The sequence below is a fragment of the Phyllostomus hastatus genome, unplaced genomic scaffold (assembly GCF_019186645.2).
Source record: "Phyllostomus hastatus isolate PE091 unplaced genomic scaffold, TTU_PhHast_1.1 phas_scaffold_11, whole genome shotgun sequence".
Taxonomy (NCBI): Eukaryota; Metazoa; Chordata; class Mammalia; order Chiroptera; family Phyllostomidae; genus Phyllostomus; species Phyllostomus hastatus.
The window spans coordinates 1,467,915-1,493,399 of record NW_025334005.1 but is presented as its reverse complement, the minus strand read 5'-3'; the positions used below and the strand labels follow the sequence as shown (position 1 = coordinate 1,493,399).

Here is a 25,485-nt window from a genome sequence, read left to right as displayed (position 1 = left end):
CAGCCGGGACTGACCTCCCCAGTGGTGGCGCAGGTCTGGCCCTCTGCTCTGAGTCAGGGACTCTGGGCCTCCCGCCGGGGCCGGCCGGTTTCCCGGGGACGTCCCCGCCTGCCCTGGGAAGCGCCCGCCGTGTCTCGTGCCCGTTCGACGGGGCCGACCTCCCCTGGTTTGCAGGACGGCCTCGCAGCCCCGGCTCGGACCCGCTGGCAGCTGCTCGTGTTGGAGCATCTCCCGACGACCGCTTTGTCCTTTGGTGCCTTTTGATGAAGCGGATTTCTTACCACCGAGCAAATGCGTCAGCGCGTGTGTGTGTCCATGTGTGCCGTGAGTTCTCAGGGGCCAAGTTCACACTGCAGTCAGTCTGCACGGGCACGGCACCCTCATCCGGCTGGCTCCCCCCGACCTTGGAGGTCACCGCTCTCTCCTCTCGTCCCTGTCGCCGGTGGAGGCTGGTGTCAGTCTGACTCTTGTTTACGACTGTACGTGTTTTCTCTTCTCTGGAAGCTTCTGGAATGTTCTCCTTATTCTTCGGGTCTGCACGTCCTCACCGTGTCCAGGTGCGGGTTTGTCCAGGAGGCGGCTTCCCTCGGGCTCGTGGCCGTTCCCGTCCCGGAACCCAGGCGTCCGCTCTGTCCGTGGAATTCGAAATGGCGCGGCCCCTTCGGGAGAGAGCCTGGCCGCTCCTCACAAGGTTGACTGTGGATTTGCCCCGCGAGCCAGCGATGCCCGCCCTGCGGGTAGACCCGAGAAGACTCAAAACGTGAGTCCACGCGAACGCTTGTCCGTGGCAGCGTTATTCACGGGAGACAAAAGCAGAAGCAGCCCTGACGTCCAAGTGAACGGAGAAGCAAATTATGACCTAACCACACGACGGGGCATTCGCTGGCCACAGAAGGAATAAAGTGAACAATAACAAGAAAACCAACAACCTGGTTTGAAAACGAGCAGAGAGGGCCCGGGCGGGCGATCCTGCGAACAAGGCGTGCGCATGGCCGATGCGCCCGTGAGCAGACGCACCACCTCCGTCCGCAGTCACTGGGGAGACGCAGACCCGACCCCGAGGAGACGCCGTACCGCGCCCGTTGGCTTGGCGGCCACCCACACGGAAGGGCGAGGACGGCCGGAAAGGACACGGCAAGCCGCGGGGAGGGCGGGGCGCCCCGGGCGGCCGGTGCACAGGTCTCACGGCACCGCCTGGCGGGGAGACAGACGGGCAGTTCCTCGGAAAACACGCGTAGAGCGCCCCCCCCCCCCCGCGGGAGCCAGGGATCCCACTTCGGGGCGCAGCCCGAGGAGAACTGGAAACAGGTTTAACGGATCGCTTGCACACCCCGTTCACGAGAGCATTCCTCGGAACAGATAGGGCACCGAGGCAGTCGGGGTCCGCCGCGGGCGAAGCGTGCGCCCCCCACACACAGCGGGGCGCCGCTCGGCCTCAGGCCGGGAGGGAGACCCGGCGCCGGCTGGCACGTGGAGGGCGCGCGAGGGCTCTGCCGAGAGGAGCCGCCAGGCGGGCCGGCCCGGACGGACCCTGGGTGTGAGCCAGCCGCCGCGGCCCCTCGGAGCCGCGCCCCGCGCCCCGCGCTTCCCGCCCTCCTCCAGCCGGCCCTCCCTGGGGGCCCCCCTGCACTCCAGAACGTTCCCAGCTCAGGTCCTTCATTCTGGCAGATAGTCTCGAGATGCGTTTTTAATGGCGTCAAATGAAACTTAAATCTCGTTAGGCGACCCCAGAGCCGATCGGAGTATCCATCTCCATTTGCCTTAGCGTCTTCGAATATTGAATTCACCGCGGGGAGCCGAGTAAAGGAATGAAAATGCAAATGGCGTGGCTGGAGGCGCGCGCACACGGGCGGTGGCGGCAGGTCCCTCTCGCGTCGCCCGGAGCCCGGCCCCTGGCGCGCCCTCGGCCCTGCGGGTCAGCCTGTGGGCAGCGCCCGCACCTCTAGGAGGACGCGGAGGAGTTCGGACGGACTCACAGCCACGGAGGAGCCCGTGTCTCAGCCTCGGACACAGGGAAACAGCGCCCGAGTGTAGTAACCGCGGAAACGGCCGCCCCAGAGCGTCCGCCTGTGTCCCCGGCGCAGGGAGGGCGGCCGTGGTCGGCCCACTGGCTCCGATGGTTTCAGCACAGACAGGCCACAGGGGCTTTCCCCTGCCGATGGAGGGGGAGCCAGGAGCCTCATCTCCAGGCCCCGGGCAGCGTCGGTCGATGTCAATGCGGGAGAGGTCCCTAGCTTCTCTCTCTGGGGGGCGGGGAGGGGGCCGCTGCTCAGCCTGCTGTGACCCCGGCTGGGGCTGCAGGCAGGCCCCAGGGGTCCCCAGGACCGCGTCACCAGGCCACAGCTCAGCAGGACAGAGGCTCTGCAGAGGCCTTAATGAAATCCATGGAGCCTGCAACATGGCTGGGGGCGCTGCCCTTCGGGGCCCCCTGGGGTGGGGTGACAAACACACAGGTCAGGTGTCCACAGGAGCAAGAGTGGCTCCTGGGGACAGGGACAGCGCAGGGGCAGAGACGTGCAGCTGTGGCTGTGTGCTCTGGATGGAGTAGGTGCCCCCCACCTCTGCACCCCAGGGCGAGGGCACTTGCAGCAGATGGGGGCTTTGGGAGGGATCAGGGCTGGATGGGAGTCCTGGGTCAGGGCCCCATCATGGGCTCGGTGACGTTGTTAGAAGAGACCCCCTCAGGGAGCCTGCTGTCGCTTGCTCCTGCTGGCCCTGACGGTCCCTGCACCCACAGGGCGGCCGCCCGCCCACTGAGAGGAGAGGCCTCAACACGAAACTACCCCAAAGCACCTTGACCCTGGACTCTGGCCTCCAGGCCTGTGAGAAACCGACACCTGTTGGTTTCAGCCCCAGACGAAGACTCTACTCTGCAGGATGGTGGGCCTGGGCACCCGGCCCAGGGGGCCAGCCCGTGCTCAGGGTCCCTGTTTCTGCAAAAGCCCTGGGGCCTGGCTGTGACCGGCTGCCCAGCCCACACAGGGGGTGGGAAACACCCCAGGGGGGCCCGGCCTTGGGCGGGGGGGGCGAGGGGCCGCCCCAGCCAGGAAGCAAAGCCCTTCCCCACGCAGGCAGTGGTGTGTCTTTAGCCAGAGTGAGTCCTTGTTGCTCTAAATGACCCCCTGTGGCCTGCGGGGCCGTGAGGTGTGGGGGCGTCTCTCAGGGGAGGGTGGGCTCAGCCAGTCAGGGCAGGAGGCGGGCAGAAGCATCTCCCCACTTCATGACGCTTTCAGGCAATTGGCTTTTTTAAAAAATAAAAGTTCATTTGCTACATATGATTCAATTAGGAGCCCTACCAGGCATGGTGATGCTTTTTTAAAAGGGCAAAAATAACCCAATAAGTCAAATTCGATTTGGCAAACTGAGTTCGTATGTTCTCCAGAGTGGTGCGGCCGACAGCTGCGGGGAAGGCTGGGGCGGGAGTCGTGAGCGAGAGCACAGGACTGGGGCCGGGTGGGCAGGGGCCCTGGGGCCAGGGGGACGGCAGGGCCACTGGTTGGGAAAAGGGAAAGAGCCACTCAGACCTCCAGTCCCTGCACAGGTGACATGCAGGAGACGCCTCCCCCGCCCCTCCCTGGGCAGGTCCCAGCTCAGGATCCTGAGATCAGGGGGCAGAGACCCAGGCAGGGCCTGGGGACAGAAAGGGTCCGTCACACCCAGAGACACACACCGGACAAGCGCATGCACGCCCACACACACATGCACACCAGCACACATGCAGACACGTTTGCACACGCATGACACCAGCACAGTCACACGTGTGCATGTGCTCACAGGGATGAACAGGCACACGCCCGTGCGTGCCAGGGTGTGTATCTGTGCGCACTCGCACGGGTGGGAGGGGCTCTCCTCCTGTCTGATCTAAAACGGCCTGGGGGCCGAGCTAACACCTGTGTCTGCGTCTGTGTGTCAGCCGCATGGGGACTCCCTTGTGGCTGCAGGTGACACCTGTCATGGTGGGAAGGGGGCCGGGTCTGGGCCTGGAAGCCAGCGGCCCCGTCCAGGGCTCAGTGGGAAGTCCGTGTCCCAGGCCAGCCGCTGGGCCTGGCCTCAGCTGCCCCACCCGACACGCCGTGGGCAGCAGCAGCGTCCCCGGGGCCCGTCAGCCTAGTGCAGTCCAGGAGCTGGACGGGACGGGCCTCTCCCACTGGGAGCCCCAGTGCCCGTGTCTGTGAAATGTCAGACACCCGTCCTGGGGGCGTCGTGCCTGAGCAAGCAGAGCCGATGTCCCCAAAGACACTCTCTCTCAGCAGGCTCCCGGCTGCCTGGGCTAAACCGGTGATCCAGGGCAGGTGGCAGAGCCGGGACAGACCCCGGGGGTGGGGCGTTGAGAAGGCCTGGGGAGGCTGCGGGCTGACCTGCTGTGTGTGCTGCGGACCAGCACCCACCCTGCCTGGGGGCCTGGCTGTGAGTCCTGGCTCTGCCCTCTCTGGCTGGTGACCCCTGGCAAGTCGCTCACCTTCCCTGAGCCTCTGCGCCCTCACTACTGAAGCAGGGTAATGGTTTCGGCTCCGAGTTGCTTGGAGTCTCAGGTGGTTGAAACAGACGGACTCTAGGTGACAGGCTAAAATGGAGACGCTGTTCAGGGTGAGTTTCTGGGACCTCGGGGACAAGAGAGCAGTGGGGCCTCAGGTAGCCCTGCAGCCGGGGACACAGGAATCCCCAGCGCTTGTTCTGTCCCTGGTCTCTTACCTTCTGCCCTGCGGCTCCATTGCTGCCGTCCCCTCCCAGCCTCCCGAAGGGCAGGAGGTGGCATTCCTAGCAGGGAGTTTTCATTCTTCGGACTTGGCCTCTCGACCTTAGTCCCAGTCCCAAATTCTGAGGGAGGAGGTCTGAACCCAGTACGAGTGAGGTGCCTAATATACCCAGACTCCTCCCATAACTCCTGATTGGGGGGACCTCATGGTACAAAAAGGCTGCCAGGCACTGGCCCAAGCAGGTGAAGAGGGTAGGACTGGGGGTCACTGAACTGGCGAATAGCCCACACAGCGTATAAGATTCAGAACTTGAGCCCAAGTCGGAGTAAGTCCAAACTCTCGGCTTTTAACTCCTGCCCTGGGCTGGGTTCCCTCCTGTGGCCGCTGGTAATTGAGGGAGAAACCTTGGGAGAAACCTCAAAGGAAGTGAGGGGGCTGGCGAAGAGGCCAGACGAGCCTCAGCCTGGTCCATGGGGACCCTGAGGCGCCAGTGGCCTCACAGGGTTATCCCATCCCTGAGGAAGAAGTCGAACTGTTGGTCCCTATTAGGGTCGAGCAGAGAAGCAGGTGGGCCTCCCGGCCTCTCTGAGCTGGGCAGGCCCCAGTGGCAGCGAGCAGTTCTGCAGGAAGGGGGCAGCGGCGAGCCCGAGCACTGCAGGCCGGGATGAGCGCACAGGGGGTGTGGTCTCCAAGCCTGGGCCCGTTCCCGCCCTCAGCTCCCAGACCTGGGGCTGCAGATGGCGGCTGAGGGACAGGTGCCCGAATTGTGTCCGGGGCTGGGGACCGATGCGTCGGTGCTGGGCCAGAGCCAGAGCGGGGAGGAGAGGAGGGATAGGGTTCTGCACTTGGTTTGATCTGGGGAGCCCTCCACTGCCCCATTCTAACGTCGGTGTGTCCCCAACTCGCCATGGTCCCCAGCCCCCAGGGAGAGGGACCCTGGGAGAAGGGCACATGCCCAGCCCCGGGACTAACCACCCCAAGAAAACAGAGACCCACACCCCGCGCCCTAGGCCTGTCTGAGCAGGACAGCCCCGCATTCGGGTGGAGCGCGCACGGGCAAGGGGTGAGGCGGGGAGCTCGGCGGCTGCAGATCTGAGCCGCAGCCCTCACTCCACAGCGCTTCCGCCGCAGCGCCTGGCACAGCCTCGCCGCCGGCGGGGTCGCGCCACCCGCGTGCCACTCCGGCGGGCGCGAGGCTATGGAATAATGGGGAAGCATTTGGGTCGTCAAGGGGCCCAGGCGCCGCGGATCGTTCTCGCCGTGTCCGGCTCCTGACCCGTCCTCGCTTTCCACCCTCTCTCCTGGGAGCTCAGCGGGGCCTAGCAGGTGGTTTCGGAAATCTGCAGAAACGGTCCTCCAAACGCCATTATTGGGGGGAGGAGGGGATTTGTAGGGGATTGCTGGGCTTTGAGGATAGTTATTCCTTCTGGTCATTTATTTTCACTTTAAAACTTCGTGGTGAAATATATGCCTCATAGAACCGACCGCTGGATGCATCTCCAAGTGCACGGCGCGCTGGCGTAAGCACGCCCACTCACACCGCTCTGAGACTGTCCCCGCCATCATCTCCAGAACGTTCCATTTTCCCAGACCAAACCTCTGCCCCATTAAACACCCATTCCCCCTTTCCCCGGCCACCGTTCTCTGTGGATCCGACCACTCGAGGGGCCTCGCAGGAGCGAGGTCCTGTGGGATTCGCCCTTGGCCGTCGGTCCGTCTCACTCCGCGTGACGTCCTCAGGCCCCGCCCCCGCAGCGGGTGGTGCGATCCCCTCCCCCTTTCGGGCTGAGTAACAGCAGTCCGCCGGGTGGACGGGCTGCGGTGCGTCTGTCCGTTCTCTGCCCGCGGACGCGTGGTCGTTCCCACCTCTGGGCTCCGGGCGAGCACGCCCCGCCGTGCGGGCGGTGCCGACGTGGTGCCAGGCCCCAGCGCCCTCTCTCTTCCCCGCGAAGCACTTCGCCAGCTGCAGGGGAGGTTCTCCAACGAGCTACAAACTGGCAACATGGCTTTGCAACCCGGTTTCCCGATAGAGCGAGACATCTGCCGCATTTGATCAGCGGGGTGGGGACCGGAGGGCAGCCCCCGCCCCTTGGAAGCTCCCCCACGTGAGGGAGCCGGCACCCCCGTCCCACCCCCAGGCCACCCCGGCTCCAGAGGCCCAGAGACCGGCCAGCGCCTCTGGGCGCTGCCCCCACCGGCCACCTCAGCCCCTCCTGACTCAGCAGCCCCTCGGACTGCATCCACAAAGGAGCCCTCAGATGAAAGGGCCTCTAATGGGCCCTCTCATGCCCCGCGGCTGGGGGAGGGAGATCAAACCAGAGCGGCCAAAGGAGCCAGATTACTGCAGTTGAGACACCGAACAAAGAAAGCAGCCGCTAATGCGACTCCAGCGAACTGCACCCGAACCAGCACAGTGGGTGCCCTTGGACTTGGGCGGCGGCGGCCTGGCTTTCATCCGTCTCGAAGCTCAACTGGTTCCCGCGGGGCTGGGCCGCCAAGGGCCGGCTGGTTTCCTCGGGCCCCTCCTGCCCCTTCACGCCTCCCCCCCCACCCCCACATGCCCCTCCTCCTGCCCCCTCGTGGCCCCCTCCCTGGGGTCTCCCCTTGGAGGGGTCCAGTCTCACTGTCTCATTGTCATGCATTCTCCTTCTAAGAACTTTCCTTTCTGGACATTTTATCCTTCATGAAAACGCGACTTCATTACTGTATGCTGTTTCCTGGGAGAGGAAACATTTCAAGATAATTTTGAAGTACGTTCTTGGTTAACAGGCTATACTGCTAACAGTCATGTTCACGGCTGAACTCTTTTTCAAGAGGAGAAAATAAATGCTCCTTTCCCCCTTGTCACAGCGCCGAGGCTTCAGGTAAGACCGAATTACCTGGAGGGGACGGTGACACTGTTAGTTATTAAAGCTAATCACCGTTTTTACCAAACGCCTTCTCGTGGCTCAAAACCGGAAATAGCAAACGAGCATAAATGGGCCGATTCCCGCTGATCCCCGCCGTGTTTGGCGGCTGGTGAGCCTGAGGACGCAGAGAGGGGCCTCCCCCACGTGACTGCTCGGCGGTGGGAGCGTCGGGGGTGTGCGGCGCCCCCCAGTGGCGGTGGGCCCTGCGCCGCACTGTCCCGGGGCCACGTGCCAGGCCATGCCCGCGAGATGCTTCCAGAGCAGAGACGTAGACACGCCTCCCGGCGTGGTCCCTTCGGGTCCTCATGTTGGGCCCCCGGGGTGTGCCTCCCACCAGGAGGCAGCGGGCGCCCAAGAAACCGAGAGAGGCTCGCAACTCAGCCCGGATGCCCCCGCTCGGCTGGCCCAGCTCTGAGGCCCGCACCCCCTGCAGTGGGGGTGCGCATAGGCTGGGACCAGCCAGGAGGGGGTCCTGTCTCTGGATCCCCCGCTGCTCTAGACGGGAAGTCCAAGTGCTCCGCCTGCAGGGGGCAGCGGACGCTCAGGCCCCGGGGTGTCCTGGGAAAGCAGGGCCCGGGCGGGTGCCGTCAGCAGGGGCAGGCCGCACCAACCGCGCTCTGGCACAGAGGGGGAGGCTGCTCTCCACACACCGACGTGGGAACTTCCGGTGCCCCGGGGGAGCGGAAACCAGCGCGGCGCCCAGCGGGTGGGCCGCGCCTCTGCCTGGCTCTGCCCAGCTCCTGCCCCCGCGTCTGCATCCAGGAAGCCCCGCCCGGCGGCCTCGAGTGGCGGGGTCCGCGCAGAGCCAGCGCTCGCTGCGGGGTGGGGACACCGGAGGGGGGCTCTCGCGGGCACCTTTCATATCAGTGTTGATTTTTTAATGCATTATCCACCCATGAAGCTGTGGTTTGTTTTTTTTTAATAAAAGAGGTAAAACCTTGGCCCGTTGTTACCTGGATGGTTTCTATTCTGCTTCTGATTTCATCACTGAGAATCAAAATAAATGAGAGGGGGAGAAGAACCCTCAAACATCAAAAAATAATTTTATTTTCCTATTTTTATTTTTACAAAGAGTTTGTTTATCTTTTAGAGAGAAGGGAAGACAGAGGGAAAGAGAGGGGGAGAAACAGCCATTGGTTGCCTCTCGCACGCCCCCAATGGGGGGCCTGGCCCACAACCCAGGCCTGTGCCCTGACCGGGAGCCGAACCGGCGACCTTTGGGTTTGAAGGCTGGCGCTCAGCCCACTGTGCCACACCAGCCAGGACACAATAATTTCATCTTCTGCATGCACACGGGATAACAAGTGACTCGGCGGGGACGGCGGGCGGGGAAGAGGAAGTCCTGAGAGCAGGCCGTCAGCTCCGACGGCCTCCCTCGTGAGCTGAGCCCGCGGGAGCACGTGCACGGTGCGTGGTCTCCAGCGTGTCAGCAACACGTGAGGGAGCGCGGCCACGCTGGCGTCCCGGAGGACACGCCCTGCACGTCTGACGCCTCAAACCTGGAAGGTTACGCAGCAAAATAACCTCCGGACAGGCCTACAGCAACGTCCCGGAGAAGTGTCTGCAGCAGCAGCAGCGAGAACCCCCTGAGCTGGGTGACAGCTGCGGGGAGTTAAAAATCACAAACGCTTCCACACCTGCCCGCCGACAGGTGGGGCCCATTGCGCCGCCCTTGCATGGGGGCGACACCTGTGACCCTGTAACCGTGCGGGCCCATCCAACCGGCCGGGTGCGGCTCTGCCAGGCTCGGGCCTCTCCTCCCTCCAGGACTCGGGCTCCGGACTGAGAGGAAGCCCTGGCAGGCAGCCGCGGGGTGGGGTGGGGGGGCCGGCCCCAGGCCCGTGAGTCCGTGGTCTCGAAAGTGGATGCACCTGCCCCGGTTGAGCCACCAGGCGAGGCTTCGGGCCCCAGAGACAAGCCGGATCCCTGCCGGATCCCGCCCGCGCCGCACACCCCGAACAAATAAAGCTTGCTTTAAGCCACGAAGTCCGGGGGCCGTGTATTACGTGGCAACGAGTAGCCGGGAACTCGCTGGCCACGGGAGGCTGGGGAGTGGGATCGGCTGGACGCCGGGATGAGCAGTTGCTGGGACCACCAGCCCAGCGGCCGGGACCCCCGGGGGCAGGCGCTGCTCCCCCCGTGTTTCTGCCCAAACCACAGCAGCGCCCACACCCACCCCACGGGCGAGTACGGCCTCCCCCCACAGACTCAGTCAGCGGGGGCCCGGGGTCCTCAGCGGGGGTAGGGGGGGGCGCTGCCACCTGGGCAGCTGGCGGGACAGCTGTGCGTGCTCCGGGAAAGATGGCCTTGGCCATGGTAATTGGCGCGTGTCCTTCCTTTGGGGAGTCATCCTGCCTCTTCAAATATAATCACGGGGCTGGAGAATTCGATTGTTTTGCCTCGGCAGTGTGTGGCAGGGGGCAGAAACCTCTCCCCGCGAAGGATCTGTCCACCGACTTCCTCCTAATTCGCGCTCCTGTCCGCCCTCCCACCCCATCTGCCTTCTTCTACGCCATATGGTGCGCACGGCGGCCTCTCATTTCCTCAGGACGGGACTCAGCCCCAAGAGCGGAGGGGCGTGGCTCCTGAACAGCTCACCCCGAGACGAGAGGCTCGGCCCTGGAGGACGGGGGCCCCCACAGGCCCCACCGAACCCCAGCCGCTAGGGCTGCCCACGGATGCCGGGCACCGGTGAAATCTGAATCTCAGATAACAGTAAACAACATGTTAGGGTAACGTGCCCCAAATACTGCATGGGACGCACTTATTGGACTCAGAGTTTAGTTGTGGTCCATCCCAGACTCCGATGTAGCAGTGGGTCCTGTGTCTTTGTTCCCCAGGGGTGCCTGAGGGGCTGTTTGGGGCAGGGGGAGACTGGAGCAGGTGTGGGGCAAGCCCAGGAGGGCCCGACGGGGGCGGGGCGGCGGCGTGGGCTCAGACAGCTCCGCCACACGGGCGGAGGGCGAGGGGAAGCAGCCAGCACAGACACGGTGAGAACAGAGCGACCGACCATCCCGGTTTGCTCGGCACGTCCTGGAGACCCCTCCGTCTCACACACACCGGGATGGTCAGTCACCCTAAGTGGAAGGACAGTCTAGAGCAAGGGGACAGCAAGTGCAAAACCACGGAGGTGAGTTCGCCTCCCAGAAACGCCCTGGACTGTCCCCTCTCCCCGCCGGTCGGACCCCCCCCCCGCAGGGCCAGGACCAGGGCAAGGTGGGGGGTGGGGTCACTGTCTCGGACGCACAACGCTGGGCGAGGCGTGGGGGGGGGGCGCGAAAAATCAAGAAAAGTATTTCAGTGCAATATTTGCAAATCAAAGCAAATGTACAATATCCATGATGACCAAACTGTCGAACGCAATAAAGTCCTTCAAAAAGTTCCATGTGGAATCGCCGTAGGACCCAGTGATTCAGCTCCTAGACAGACGCCCAACGAGCGGAAAACGGGTGCCCGGCCGTCCGTGGCGGTGGTGGCGCTCACAGTCGCCAAAAGCCGGGAACAGCCTGCGTGCCCAGCAGCCGGGGCATGTCACACCTGTGGCCCTCCCGCAAAGCGCCATGTCCTTCAGCCAAAAAAAAAAAAAAAAGGACCGAGGCCCTCACACCCGGGACGAACTGTGACCACACTCCGCTCTGCAGCAGGAGCCAGACCCAGAAGGCACCCCTCACCCGGCACCAAGAGGGGTCCCCTGAAATGCCCAGAACAGGCACTTGGGCAGGTGCGCCCCCCCAGCCCGCAGAGCCCCCGGAAGCGAGCTGGTTTTCCTGCGGTGGACGCGGCCTGGAGTGTAGGGGGTTGACAAGCAGCCCCAGCAAACGAACGTGGGGAAGGGTCACCGGCAGCCAGCCCGGGTTCGGGGCGAAGGGTCCCCGGGCTGGGGGGAGCCTTTCCAGCAGGAGACTCGGTGTTCGCAAGGAGCCGAGATGCCCACAGCCCGGGTCCCCTGTCCCCGCCGCGAGCTCTCCACCACACCTGACTCTGGATGGCATTGCAGGGGACGGTTCGTTCCGCCCCAGGACACGGGCGCTGCCGGTGCCTGTCCCCGGCCCAGGGACGGTCGGCGGGGTCGTGTACCTGACCACAGAGGGACAGTAGGGGTCCTCCCCCCGAGAGACCACTGGGACGCACCAACGTCAGCGACCAGGTGCGAGGAAAGAACACAGCAGCCGTTTGGCCTTTTTCTTTTTTTTTTTTTTTCATTTACGTGTGTCACTGCAGCGAAAACGGAAACACCGGGGAGAGAACACGGGTGCCCGGCTGCTGGGGTCCCTTCTGGGAGCAGGAGAGACACAACTGGCGTTCCTTAAAAACTCTCTAAGAAGTGATATGATGGTGGGTGAACGGTACTGCTTCACACTGCTGTGTCTCCTGCCAACACGACACCCCCGGGGCTGGGTGCAGAGGGCCTCCCAAAGGGCGCGCTCCGGCCCCGGCGGGGCAGCTCACCCGGTTGGAGCGGCTCCCCAGCACGCCAAGGGTGAGGGCTCGATCGCCGGTCAGGGCACATGCGAGAATTTACCAGTGAGCCCTGGCTGGTGTGGCTCAGGGGACTGAGCGCCAGCCTGGGAACTGAAAGGTCGCCGGTTCAGCTCCCAGTCAGGGCACAAGCCTGGGTTGGATTGTGCGGGAAGCAACCAACTGATGTTTCTCTCCCTCCCTTTCTGTCTCCTTTCCCCTCTCTCTGAAAATAAATAAATAACATGTTTAAAAAACAGTAACCAATGAATGCAAAAGTGAGTGGAACAACAAGTTGATGTCGCTCTCTCCCCTCCCTCTCTCTGAAATCAATAAATGTAAGAAAGAGAGCTGGGGGTTGTCTGCCAGGGCCCAGTCCCTTCTGCTTCCCGTCCCGGGAGCTGCAGCACTGCCCCACCCCGGGCAGGCGGGAGGGAAGGGGCCCAGGAGGGCTGGTGGCAGATTCCAGGCCACGCGGCTGGAGAAGAGGCCCCGCCTCTGCACTGGTCTCCGCAGTCCCCCAGAACCACGTGCAGGAGAACCGGCGCGGAGGCAGACCGGCGGCCGCCCGGGCAGGGGACCTCCCGCCCCTGCGGAGACTCGGAGCATGGGACGGAGCCCGTGCGGAGGGAGCTCTCCCTGCCAGCCGGCCCCCCAGCGGCTCCAGCCAACAGCCGCCAGCGGGCCCGCTGCTGTCTCAGGGAAGGAGCACTGAGCTGGCCACGGGCCAGACGCTGTCACCCTCCGACAGGCCCTGGCCACGGCTGACGCAGGCGGGCGCCCTAGGCTCACAGAGACACGAAGCCACACGAGGAGGCTCAGAGCAGAGGGGAGGAGGGAGCAGACGCTGAAGAGACACGCAGGACCCTCACCGCTGCTGGGGTCCCCCAGGGGTGGCAGGCAGTGACCGGGGAAGGCACAGCCCACCCTGACCGGGCGCTGGCGGGGGGGGGGTCCGTGTTTGTGCCAGCGCTCGGCCCGCCCAGCGCTCACTGTGCCCCTCCGCACGTGGGTTCCTCCTCCTCCTCCACGGGGCTGTTGGGGGCTCGCTGTCTCCGAAGTCCCCCAGGGCTTGCGGGTCCCAGCGGGCAGCGGGACAAGGCTGCCTTTCCGCAGAGCGCAGGCCCCAGGAGCACGTGGCCCCTTCTTCTGACACGGCTGCCCCGCTCTGCCCACCCCGCCCCCCGCCCTCTCCCTGCGCGCCCACCTCCCGTCAGCCAGGTGGGCTGCCGCGGCCCGACTCAGAGCCAGGAACAGGTGCAGCCGCCCAGGGCCCGCGGCTGAGTCACTAGCTCCCGGCACCCCGGCCCCATCCCGCCTGAGCCACCAGGAAAAACCCGGTGTGTGAGTCACCCGGGGTGAGCTGGACTCCTGGACTCCGGGCAACACGGCCCCCTGGGAAGCTGGTCTGGACGGGGGGAGGGGCCAGAGGGGCGGGGCGGGGCCCGGAGGGGCGGGGCCCGGAGGGCAGAGCCCCAGGCAGCAGCGGAGGACAGGGCGGGGGGTGGGGAGCAGGGGGAAGAGGGTGCTGTGGGTGGGTTAGGGGAGAGGGAGGTTGGTGGCTGGGGGTGGGGGCGGCCAGGTTGCCTCAGCCAGGGCCTGGGACATGTAAAATGACCGTCCACGACAAGGCCCCCACTCTGCTCACCTGAGGGTTCGCACGGAGTCTGCGTGGGGTGCGGTCAGTGCGGGGTTGTGGGCTCAGTGAGAGGCCCGGTGGCCCCCAGCACAGCTGCCGCCCCTGCGTCCTCCCCAGACCCCCGGGCCCCGTTCACGCACCGCCCCGGGAGAGGCCAGCAACTCTGCCGGCCCATTCAGTCCCGTCTTGTTGCCAGGGTGGTGGGCGCTGTGGGCGGGGGGTGCTCCAGACAGCATCCCAGGGAACACGGATTCGAGATGTGTGGGTCCCACGGAACACCGACGAACCAGGTCCTCCACGCAGCTTCTCCCGGGGGAGCCTGCAAACGCCAGCCGTGTCCAGCGGGCCGCCAGCCGCCAGGCAGGGGTGGAGAGACACAGTGGGTCTGGACTGAGCACGCCTGTGGCTTATTCCAAGTTCTGCAAAACCGGGCAACCGAGGGGACGGTCGCCTTGGGGACCCTGATCTCAGGGGAGGGGCACCCCGAACCCTGATCTCAGCATCCATAAAAAGGCCCCATCTGCAGCTGGATGTGACTGTGCCCAGCAAGATGTCTGAAGAAGTGGCAGGAGGGGCGTCCCCAAAAGCCACCTAAAGGGAGGAGAGAATTCTCTCACCAAGTGTCCCCAAAGCACTGACCCCTGTGGCCCCCCCCACGCCCCCTCCTCAGCCTGCACCCTCGTAAAAGCACCCAACCCTTTGGGTGGGCAGGGTGAGCACGTCTTCACACGGATCGTGGACCCCGCAGCAGAGTCGCGCAGAAGAACCCGTCACTCCAAAACCCGCACAGGGCATTAAAGCGGCCCCCACGGCAGCCACACCCTCATGGTGCTGTTTCTGAGCCGCAGCTCGGGGCATGCTCCTGCCGACCCCTGTCAGTGGAGTGGTGTTGGGGCAGGGGCAGCAGGAAGAAGTCAGGGAGGGGAGGCTCAAGGACGTGCAGACCTCACCGGGTCCCAGACCAGCCGGCTCTGGGTCGCTGTGACCATTGGGCCGTTTCCCCACCTCCCCAGTCGTGGGGGGGATTGGAGAGGTGGTGGGCGGTGCCCATCCACCATCCGCTCTTCCGAGCCTCCCCCTTTTTGAGCTCCTCACCAGCACTGGAGGAAGGGGGCCTCCCTCCATTCATTCACGTTCATTTACTCATTCACTCATCGAACACGCGTGGCCAGCTCTGCCTGAAGCACCGCCCTAAACACGCGTCGTTCCAACTGCACGTAATAGAAAACCCCGCACAACAGCGGCTTCAACACCCGGAGGGGGCAGCCCGAGACCCAGCCTCCCTCAGCCTCGCTGTCATTCAACGTCATCGCCTTGTGGCCCAAAATGGCTGCTCAGCCCCATCCCTCACACCCACCTTCCAGGTGGCCGGAAGGAGGCAGGGAAAAGGACCTGAATGGGCGCCTAGCCCTCAGTGCTGGGCCCCATCGGGCCAATTCTGTTCACCTGTCAGGTCAGGCTCCCTGGATCAACAGACCTTCTTGGGACAACAAGGAGGTTATTTGCACAGTTGCTTTTCCGTGTCTGGGTCTCCCTGCTGCAGCCCCACGGGCAGAGCAGGCGGCGTCTCTCTGGGTCTCTGCGCCTTCGCCCTTTCTGCCCAGCCCCCGCCACCCCCTCCCCCTGCTGGCTTTCTCCACGGGAGTGAACAGGACTTCCAGGGGGAGGCGGGCCGCCTCAGCGCACCTGGGGAAATCACGCTTTCTGCTTGATCTCCATTACTCTAATGGCGACCCATTTTGTCTGTGACACACCGGGCCGTCTTCGAGATGACACGCTGACGATGACTCCAGCTGGGTCATTGCCGAGCGCACAGAGCCCATTAGGATGTGGCCGTGGGCCCCCCCCCACAGCCTGTGCCGGAAGCCGGCCAGACGCCCGCCCCCTCCTTTGTCTGGAGCGGCAGCGCCTCCTCGCTGGGTCGTGCCGCCCCTCCCCCGCCCCTCCCCCGCCAGGGTCACGACACAGCCCAGGCGCAGGGAGAGGCGGCGACTGTGGTGTCCCCCAGAGAGGGTCACAGTGAAAGCCCGCGTGGACGGAAAGGAAGCAGCTTGGTTTTAAGCTCGGCCGTGTTACTATTCAGTGTGGCTTTGTTCACCGGACCCACCGTGCCCGTGATGTTTTCCCTGTGACACGCGGGAACAGCGGCCAGAGGCCGGGGCCGGTCACCGCGTGCTCTCCTTCTCCAGTCTGCGGCCACGCCCCGCGGATCTGTGCAGCGCCCCCGCCGGCTCCCGGGCAGTGCCTGCCCCGCACTCAGGAGCCTTCCGCCTCCGGGAGGAGGTCTGGGGCTGTTCGGAGAAAAATTCTACGTCACTTGACCAGGTTGGGCCGAGCGCCCTGCTTGTGCGCAGGGGCCGCCGCCTCGCCCCCGTGAGGCCTGAAGGCTGGGGCCCAAGCGTTTCCAGACCCAAGTTTTCAGGTGCAGAATTCTGCTCCTTCAGACTGAGCAGCCGGCCCCTGGACAAGGACACGGAGAGCAGAGGGGGCCTCCAGCTCTCGCTGATGGCGGGGAGCACGCACCCTGGGACCCAAGGGAAGGAGAAATGGCCGAGGGGGACTGACGGGCACGGGACAAATGTGCTCTTGACAGGGGACTGAAAACGTGGAAAATTTTAGCTTAAGGTAAATAGCCATAAATCTAGCAAGTGATATGTATGTGAAGCTCTTTGTTTCAGAAACTACAGATAAGGCCCATCTGGCGCCTGAGAAAGAGTGGCTGACCTCCCGGGGTGCCGGCTAGAGGTTACCGCCTGGAGACATCCGTCCAGGGAAGAAGCAGGCGACTACCCTCCCACTTGGAGACAGCTAACTGCCGTGGATAAAAGTGCTGCAGCTGCGAACTTCAAGAACTTCAAGGACTCTCTCTCACCGACTTCTTTTTTTGTCTCCCCCAACCCCCCTTATAAAAGATCTGGCCAGGAAAGAAAGGGGGTTTGTTAGGGTATGAACCCTCCATCTTCTCAGATCACCGGCCATCTGAATAAAGCGCCCATAAAAGATTCGATCGCTGTCATTGCTTATTGGATTTGGTAGTGACAGTCAGCCCAACGCCGGTGTCTTCTCTGGTTACACTCTCAGAAGAGCAGTGAGTGTTCAGGAGTGACCGCAGGACCCCCCCGCCCCGCAACATCCAACCAGCAGTTCTCGAGAGGTGGTGGCCTTTGTCAGGGGCGCAGGCACCCGTGCCTGGCCCCTGCCCACTCCCCGAGGCCACCTACGTCCGAGGGCATGGGGCACGACAGGGCGTCACCCTCACATCACTGACGAACCGCAGAAAACTGCCCTCCGCCGCTCTGACCGCAGGCGTGCCGCTGCTCCCAGCCCCCGCTGCCCTCCCGGCGGGGTGGGGGGGTGTGGGGGGCAGTGCCCCGGATGGACCGTGGGCTTCTGAGACCAGTCCGTGAGTCACGGTCAGGCCCCCCGCCCCTGACTGTCCTCCCAACTCAAGCTGCCAGAAATGGGAGGGACTGGAAGTCAGACCGTGCCCTTGAGAGCAACCCCATCACCCCCGTGGCAGCCAGGACCCTGGTCCTGGGACCCCCCCACCAAGCCAGTCTCCCCGCCAGCACCCCTCCTTGCCCGCTAGCATCACGGGCAGGGCCTGCTCCCTCCCAGCCAGCCAGCTGGCCTTGACCGCAGTCCTCGAGCGCCCGTGCCCTCCCTTACCCACGCGGCGGCCGATGGCTCCCCCTGGGGGTGGCTGGAGCTGTCGGCACAGAGGGTTCGTGAGAGTGAAACGTGGGAGAGGCGCAGGGCTGCGTCACAGCACCGGTCCCGGACCCCGTGCGCGCCCGGTCCCCGATGACACCCGCCAATCGCACGCCCTGTGGGCCGCGGCCTTCCGGTAACCGGCTGCCTGCTGAGCTCAGGCAGCGTTCCGCCCGATGGCCTCATCCTTCGCGAGAAGCCCGGGTGCCCGGCAGGGCAGGGCCCCCGAGGGAAGCCCAGGAAGTACTCCCGGAGCAAGCCCAGGAGGGCCGAGTGCTGCCTGATTCCTGGGCCACCGGCCACGGCCTCTTCCTGCTGCCCTGCCCACCTGCCCACCCCCTGGCCACTCTGTGCACCTCCCCCCGCCAGCCCCCCAGGGCTCGACCACTACCCAGCCCTGCTCAAAACAGCTCTGTGTCCTGAGCCCGGGCACCAGAGGGAGAACACTGGCAGGCACCCGTTCTGAGCCAGCAGTGCCCATGGGGTGCAGGGGCTGTGGGAGGGGGCAGTCTCCCGGTGCCCACAGCCCAGCAGCTGTGGCTGGTTCGCCCCCTTTTAGCAAACCAGGACCGGGGTTTGGGCACCTCAAGTCCACTGGGCACCTAGAGGTGGGAAAGCCAGGTGCGAGCAGGCAGACAGGGTGCCCGGGCTGTCCCGCTGGGCCTGGCGAGACTGGGGGGTGGTCCTGCCCCGCCTTCCAGGGTCCCTGGCCCTGCTGCTGGTGGCTTTCCTGGCAGGGGGAGCTGCGTTGGGCTGGGGGCCTCTGTCCCGGCGGGGACCAGGGTCCTGGTGATGGGAGGGGGGCTCCCCACCACAGCAGTGATGCAGGGTGTCCAGGCCTCTCCAGGGCGGGTTTGGGGGGCTTTCTGCCTGGGCTGATAGGGGTTCTCCATTTAGAGTGACGGGGTCTCTACCGCGCGGGGCTTGGGCAGGGGGTCTCTCCGCCATGCCCGCCACCCTTCCTCTCAATACAGACCACTGCGAGGCCCTCCCGCGAAGCTTAGAGCCCCCCCTAAAGAGCCATTGCGGGCACTCCCGCCCCCATCGGGCTGCGGTGAGGAAGGCGGGAACTGAGCCCCATGACGTGGCCGCGGGGCTGGGGAACGCGCCGTTAATGCCGCATAAATAGCAGCCCCAGCGGCTGCGGGCCGACACGTCGAGGGAGCCCGAGGCCGTGCCATGCGGTGAGCGCCCCCAGCCCGGCCCTATTTGACCCACGACTCGACGCCCGGACCGCCGACACCCCGCCGCCAGGATACAGACACAGCCCAGACCGCCGCCGTTCAAGGTACCCGGTGCCCTCGGGGGCCCAGCGGGGGGCGCCCCCTTTCTTCCAGCCTGCCGGTAGGCGCTCTTGGGAGCGCGGCGCCTCTGCCCCGTCCCCTGCCCCTGTCCGGGCGCCAGCCGCAGGGGGCGCAGTCACAAACCGCTCCGTCCTCATTGCCCTGGGTCCCGCCCGGGTGGGCTGGGTCGGAGCTCCGCCCGACGTGCCCGCGCGTCTTCCCCTGCAGATGGCCAGAAGCGGCGCCCCCCTGCTCGCCTCCCTGCTCCTCGCCGCGGCCCTTTCGGCCACCCTGGGGCTCGGGTCACCGGTAAGTGCAGGGCGGGGACAAACGTTGGCCCCCCGAATCGTGTCCCTTCTCAGCGAAGGGGGGCGATTAAATTAGCAGCAGACAGGGCAGCGCGTGGGCGCTTCGTGCCAGGAGCGGAAACTCCGGCTTCGGGCGTTGGGCTGTGGGGGCAGGGGCACGGGAGATCCAGGCCCGGCGGAGACGCCCCCTCCTCCGGTCCCCGCCGCGCCTCCCCCGGCACAGACAGCGCCGCTGCGAGCCAGGCTGCACTCCCCGAGGGTCCCTTCCGCGGCGTGGAGCCCGAGCCGGCCGCGCGTGCTCGGCACCACTTGACGCGAGCGAGGAGCCTGTGGTCAGTGGGTCACTGGGCAAAGCAGCTACGAGTCCGAGTGCCATGTCGCAGAGAGCGTTTGGGGGGGCGCACCTGGAATGCTGGCCGTTTCCCTAAGTGCCCGCGCTGCTCTAACTCCTGCCTCTTGCCGGGAAAACCGGTGGGCTCAGGCACCGCCCCCCGCCCCCCGCGCCCCGCCGTGCCACTCAGCTCACCGCGAGCAGGCACGACTCCCGCGCATTTGCGGTCCCAGTCTCGCGGTTGCTGCGGGTCGGTGACTCCCCGGGGACCCTGCTGGGCGGTGCGAGCAGAAGCTGCCTCTGGGGCTTCTGTGGGCGCCCCCAGCCCGGGCCCGGCACACAGCCCCGCCATCGGACCCCTGTCTCCCGTTTCAGGTGAAGGAAAAGAGGGGCTGGACCCTGAACAGCGCCGGCTACCTTCTTGGTCCACGTAAGTGACGCTGCGCCCAGGTACCTCGCGACACTGGCCCGGCTCTGCCGGCTGCCCCCATTTGTGTTCGCTGCGCTCCTGCTGGAACGTGCGCGGCCAGGCGTCCCTCCGATCCTGCGCCGTCGCTGCGTCAGTGGGACCGAGGGAGACGCGGCGGTCTCGGCACTTTGAGGACGGGTTGAACCGCGTAGGGTAATGACCCCTGCCGGCCCCTAGGGGGCGCCCGTCCCCGCTCCGGAAGGCGGCCGCCTCTGCCTCGGGTTCTGCAGCCGGTTCCCCGGCTGTGCTCCTCGCCCCCTGTACTCAGCTCCCTCCTTCCCCGCTCCGGGAGGAATTCCTGGCATTCCTGGCCGTGACCCCATCTGCCCCGCCCCCCGCCTGGAGGCACCTGGCTCGGCCTTGAACCCTGACGGGTCCCGCAGTGCCTTTGCTCCCATCCCCCAGGGCTGCCTCTGCGTTTAAACTGCTCCGGGAGCTCTTAGCTCCCAATCCCGCGTCTAAACACGAACTTTCTCCTGCCGCGGCGGGTTGTCAGCCCTCTCCCGGGGCGGGGGGCGGGGGGCGGGGCGGGGGGGCCTCTTGAGGGCGCGGAGATGACGAACACTAGATGCGTCACAGGCAGGACCTGCGGTGTGTTTGGTCTCAGGTCCCACAGGGTCTTTCACTGGTTCCGGGGGCGCACGCTTTTCCTGGACCCTTTGCAGCCCCAAGCTCTCTCCCCTCAGAAAGCACCTCGTCCCTGGGTGCCGCTGACGCAGACAACAGCAGGAACCCTTCAACCGAAAGGCTTCTTCGTGTGACTTTGGAATATTGAACACACTGGGAGGGCTTTGCCTCCTGAGCCAGGGAACGGAGCCTTCCCCACCCCTGAGTTTACCGCCCCCTCCCCCGCCCAGGGGCTGGGTGGCCAGGAGCTGTCCCCTAGACTAGCTACTTGCCAAAAGTCTGTACAACTTAACCGTCTGCCCTTGACCTCTACGGTCCACACGGACACAGTGGCAAGGAGAACGGTTCGCAGCAGACACCCCACTCCCTGTCGGACGGGTGGGCTCACTCAGCCGTTCTTCCAGACCGAGTGCCCGGGCCCAGGACACGATGCCTCTGGGGGAAGTAGCTCATCTTCCTTTGTCCGCCGCGCAGACAGGAAGGCTCAGGCGCCCGCCCTCACCCCCCTCTCCTCCTTGGTCCCCTGGCCGCCCCGGGTCTAGCCCCTTCTCCTCACTGCAGGCCACTTGGTTGGTTTAGAGCCCTCATTCTTTCTTCCAATAGTTTCTCTTTAAAAATTCATTTATTGATTTGAGAGAGAGAGGGAGAGAACGGGAGAGAGAAACATGGATTTGTCGTTCCACTTGCCACGGGCGGATGCTTGCGCGTGCCCTGGCTGGGACGGGAGCCACAACCGTGACGTGTCCACACGCAGCCAGCTGAGTGCCCGGCCAGGGCTCCCCCCATAGTCTCTCTAGGGATCTCTCAAGAGTCACACCACCCAACACACACACACCGTCCCCCAACCTCACTCCCCTGCGCAGTGTCTCCGTCTCTCTGTCTCCCCGGGTCCCACCCAGCTGCCAGAGTGGTCTTTGGAAAGTAACAACCTGATTATATCAGAACCTAAAATCCTTCTGTGGGGCCCCTTGTTTTGGGGGATGTAGGGCCCCAGCTCCCATCATCTGCCTGTGCCTCCAGGAGCCGCCTGGGGCTCCTGCTGCCCCAGGCCCGAGTCTCCCGGGCACCACCCCACGTTCTGGGCCACGTCCTTGCCTCTCCTGCGGCCCCCACGCCGTGGCCGCAGTTCTGCAGGCGGCTCTGTGAGCGCTGTGGTGGCCGGCAGCCCTGCGTCCCCCTCGGGTGCGGGCGGGGAGGGTGTGAGCACATGACGGCCTTCAGCGGCTGTCCTCTCTGGTCTGCGCGCAGATGCCATCGACAACCACAGGTCCTTCCATGACAAGCTCAGCCTCGCTGGCAAGCGGGAGCTCCAGCCCGAGGACGACGCAAGGTCAGGTGAGAGGACACCAGCCCCGGGGCACCGAGTCCCTCCTCTGTCCGTCGCCTCCAGGCCCCACGGGGCGGTGGCCCAAGGCTGGCCCGGCCACAGCTGCCCGCTGCCAGGGACAGAGGCTACAACACCCAAGAGTGAGGTCTCGGGAAGCACGGGGACAGCGGAGAGTCCTTCTAGACTCGGGTCCCCCCAGGAGAGGGACCCCGGCACCATGGAGATGCCTTCCCGCGCGGGGGACTCCCTGACCTGGGGGGGGCTGTAGACGGTGCTGGCGTGAGCCCCAGAGCACCAGGGGCGGGGGCGGGGGTCGTGAAAGGCGTCCCTTTCAGGTTTAGGAAGCTCGGACAGGCGGCTGCCCGAGGGTGAGGCTATGCGCGCCATAATGGAGTTCCTGACGTTCTTGCATCTCAAAGGTGAGTGAAACACGACTGATTTACATTCCCCTCCGGGGACCCTGGGCTCCCGAAAATGAAGCCAGTCTGGGAAGCGTTCCCCTGACTTCGGTGACCACTGACCCCGCACACGTGAGGTCACCCTCTGGGCCGGCGTCACAGGGCGCGGGAACTGGGACCAGGCACTACGGGGCTGGGGTTGCTGCCGCTCCCCCACTGTCCCCAGGGAGGGTCATCCGACCACCTGGCACCAGGAAGAGAGGGCCTCGGGGTTCAGCTCACGCCGTGGGATTTCTGACGTGGCCACAGCCGCCGTGGCTGTGTGGCCGCGGTACCCACAGGCGCTGTACACCGACAGGCGCCCAGATGTCAGGGTTCGATTCCTCCTTGCATGTGGGGCAGGCTGCCTTGAAATGAGCGGCTCTGGACCCTGCAGACGCCATGGGCGACGAGGCCTCCCCGTGGGCCCCTTCGCGCCCCGAGTTTCTGTCTGAGCTTGATGCTTATCGCCCCTGCAGCAGTGAGGGTCTGGCCTCAGCCAGGTCATCTCAGGTCACACCACCCCCCAGGGCTCGGCCAGCTGGGTGGGGACACGGGGAGAGGGCTCCCTGATGTTCTGGGGGGAGAGACATTTGGTTGTCAGGGCCCACCGGGCGCAATTCGCGGTGAGTGTGTGCGCGTCAAGGCTGACTCTCGGTTCTGTCTTGAGGCCTTCGCTCCCCGCCCGCACTGCCTGGGTTGAAAGTGGGAGTGGGAGTCGGGGCAGGTGGCTCTGTGAGCGCTGTGGTGGCTGGCAGCCCTGCGTCCCCCTCGGGTGCGGGCGGGGAGGGTGTGAGCATGTGATGGGCCTTAAGGCCCAGTTGCTCTTCCTTAGGAGAGGGGGGCTGGGGAGACGGGCGTAGAATTCTCAGGACCCAGTCCCCACGTCCCTCTGGGGCCCCTGGGAAGACTGCGCCACGGCTCCCAGTGCGGCCCACCGACTCTTCCTGGGCTTACTGTGTTTTCCTCTGCTTGGTGTTTTGAGTTTTGTAACATGGAACTTTTTTCATGAGGAGATGCCAGTTTTTATTGCTCAGACAGGAATTAGGCTTCCTCAAAGCGTGACTCTCAAACTCTTGCGAGTTGCGAATGCAGGCTAAGTGGGCGGGTGCGGGCGGCAGGGAATGGGAAAAACCGGCCGGGACCTGGGGTCCGAGCCGCAGGAGCCCTGTGACATCCGGCTGTCCTCTGGGCGGCCGCAGGGGGCTCCTCACCGGGGGTGTCCCGTCCCTCCTCCCTTTGCAGAGGCCGGGGACGCGGTGCCCGCCCTCCCAGCGGCCGAGTCCTCGGAAGACACGGAGCCGGCAGTCCCGCGGTCGCCGGGCAAGCTCATCAAGTCCAGTGAGGTCGGACTTTAGGGGCCGGGCCCGCTGGCCCGCTGGCGCGGGGGGACGTCCGTGCTGCCTGCTCCGGCGCTGTGTGGTCACCGTCTCGACGCTCCCTTTGCTAATTACTTTGAGCAGCAAAATAAAAACCAGCAAGTGCTCTCGCTGTCTCTTCTTCCCCGCGCCTGTCTGGCCCCGCCCCCGCCCCGCCCCCGCGCTTTCACGGACGAGCCCAACTGCGACCACGTGTGTTCGATCGGAGTCTCAAGAACAGACCCCGCCACCGAGAGCCTCCCCGACACCCCCGCTCTCGTCTCCGCGGGTCCGGGAGCGTGGGGCCCTCTCCCCGCGCAGGCGTCACACACAGAGCCGTGCAGGTGAGCCGCTCCCTGGGGCGGAAGCGCAGGGCCGGCTGCACCCCGCGCCCGCCCGGGAGCTGAGGCTCCAGGGAGAGGGCGCGCCGCAGCGCGGCGGAGGAGGGGTCGGTCGGCGTCGTGAGGGGGGCAGGTGAGGAGCAGAAAAGAGGGAGCCGGCAGGGCGGAGGCCGGGAGTGGGCGTCCGCGGGGCCCAGGTGGGACGGCGTGTGTCCCGAAGACCTGAGCTGTTCCCTAGACGGGAGACGCGCGCCACTCCGGGGCGCGGGAAGCTAGCACGTGGGGACGCCTCCACTGCGGGCAGCGACTGGCGCGTCTCCTGCGCAGGACGACAGTCACACCCCAGACCCGGCCCACGGTCCGAGCCGCAGGCCCTCTGCCGGGTCACGTGACGACGCGGGCTCCCTGGGTTGGGAGCAGGGCTGCGGTGGGGCGGGCTCACGCGAGTGTCCTTGCGCCGGGCGGCCCGCAGACTGCGGCGCTGGGCGTCTGCGGACCAGGCCTCCAGCGCGCCCCCGGCGACTCCGGTGTGCCGCCGGCGTGAGGGCGGTGTCCGAGTCTGCTCTGCTCCTGGAGGACGTGGGCACGGGGTGGGGGCCTGAGCCCTCGACCCCCTGCCCCTGGTCCCTGACACCAGGCAGCATTCCCTCCTCCCACGGGCGCTCCGGGCGAGCTCCCCCCCCCTGCCCTTTCCTGAGCCGGCGGGCTGTGTGGTGCAGAATCCGCACTCGGGCCGGGCCACACCTCCTGCGCCCGGTCTCGCCCAGACCCGCAGCCTCCCGGGGGCTCCCTCCAGCCTTGTCCCTCTGCTCACTGTACACAGTGTGTCACCTGACCCTGGCTCAGCCGGTTGGAGTGTCGATCCCGAAACCAAAATATTTCGGGTTCAATTCCTAGGCAGGGCACGTGCCTGAATTACGGGGTTTGGTCCCCCGTGGGGGCAGGCGTGTGGGAGAGGCGACTGACGGATGGTTCCCCCCACATGGGTGTTTCTCCCTCCCTCCCTCCCTCCCTGCCCCCCCTCTCTCGAGTCAGTGAGCGTGTTCTCGGGGGAGGATAAAAATAACACATAAAATAAGTTAACTAGACATTTTTAATGTCCTGTGTGGCCAGCAGATATGGCCGTTAGCAGCACTGTGGGGAAGCCCCCGGGGAGGGGCACGAAGCCCCCATTCCCCGTCCCCTTCCGGCCCCAAGGGTGAGGGGGTAGGTGGCCAGGGCAGCAGCCTGCCCTACTCTGTACCCGCTGCTGTGGGAGGAGGGGCTCCCAGAGCCACAGGCCCCGCCCCCAAGAGCCCACCTTCTCACACTGCCGCCTCCACCCTGGCTTTGGCCTCAGAGTCCGTGTTGGGACAGGAGAGGGGCCCAACAGAGAAGAATCAGGTGCCGGGACTCAGCTGTTCCCAGTGCGGCTCCCTCTCACCCCTGGGCGGCCGCCACCGCTCCGTCCCACTGTGGGTGGAAGGGGCGTCCTGGCATCGTCTGAGGGGCCAGCGCTAGTCCGTTACTACGGGAATCACGACAACGAGACATTTGAAATTTTTATTCCTCTTCGCTTTACAACAGAACCGAAAGGGTCACCCCACCAGC

General features: G+C 65.4%; 1 protein-coding gene across 1 annotated transcript; it reads left to right on the top strand.

The window, feature by feature from the left end:
• The first annotated feature begins 18,569 nt into the window (after window positions 1-18,569).
• GAL (galanin and GMAP prepropeptide) lies at window positions 18,570-23,669 on the top strand. The gene is made up of 6 exons (XM_045855403.1): window positions 18,570-18,702; window positions 18,926-19,006; window positions 19,712-19,766; window positions 21,681-21,767; window positions 22,095-22,178; window positions 23,442-23,669. The coding sequence occupies exons 2-6, from the start codon at window positions 18,926-18,928 to the stop codon at window positions 23,552-23,554; spliced, it is 420 nt and encodes a 139-aa protein (XP_045711359.1). The 5' UTR covers window positions 18,570-18,702; the 3' UTR covers window positions 23,555-23,669.
• Window positions 23,670-25,485: the final 1,816 nt, after the last annotated feature.

Excerpts from the sequence above, each read along its gene's own strand:
- GAL (XM_045855403.1), top strand. The coding sequence starts at position 18,926 with ATGGCCAGAAGCGGCGCCCCCCTGCTCGCCTCCCTGCTCCTCGCCGCG. Across the intron at positions 19,007-19,711 it reads CCCTGGGGCTCGGGTCACCG|GTGAAGGAAAAGAGGGGCTG; the intron begins GTAAGTGCAGGG and ends CTCCCGTTTCAG. Across the intron at positions 22,179-23,441 it reads GACGTTCTTGCATCTCAAAG|AGGCCGGGGACGCGGTGCCC; the intron begins GTGAGTGAAACA and ends CTCCCTTTGCAG.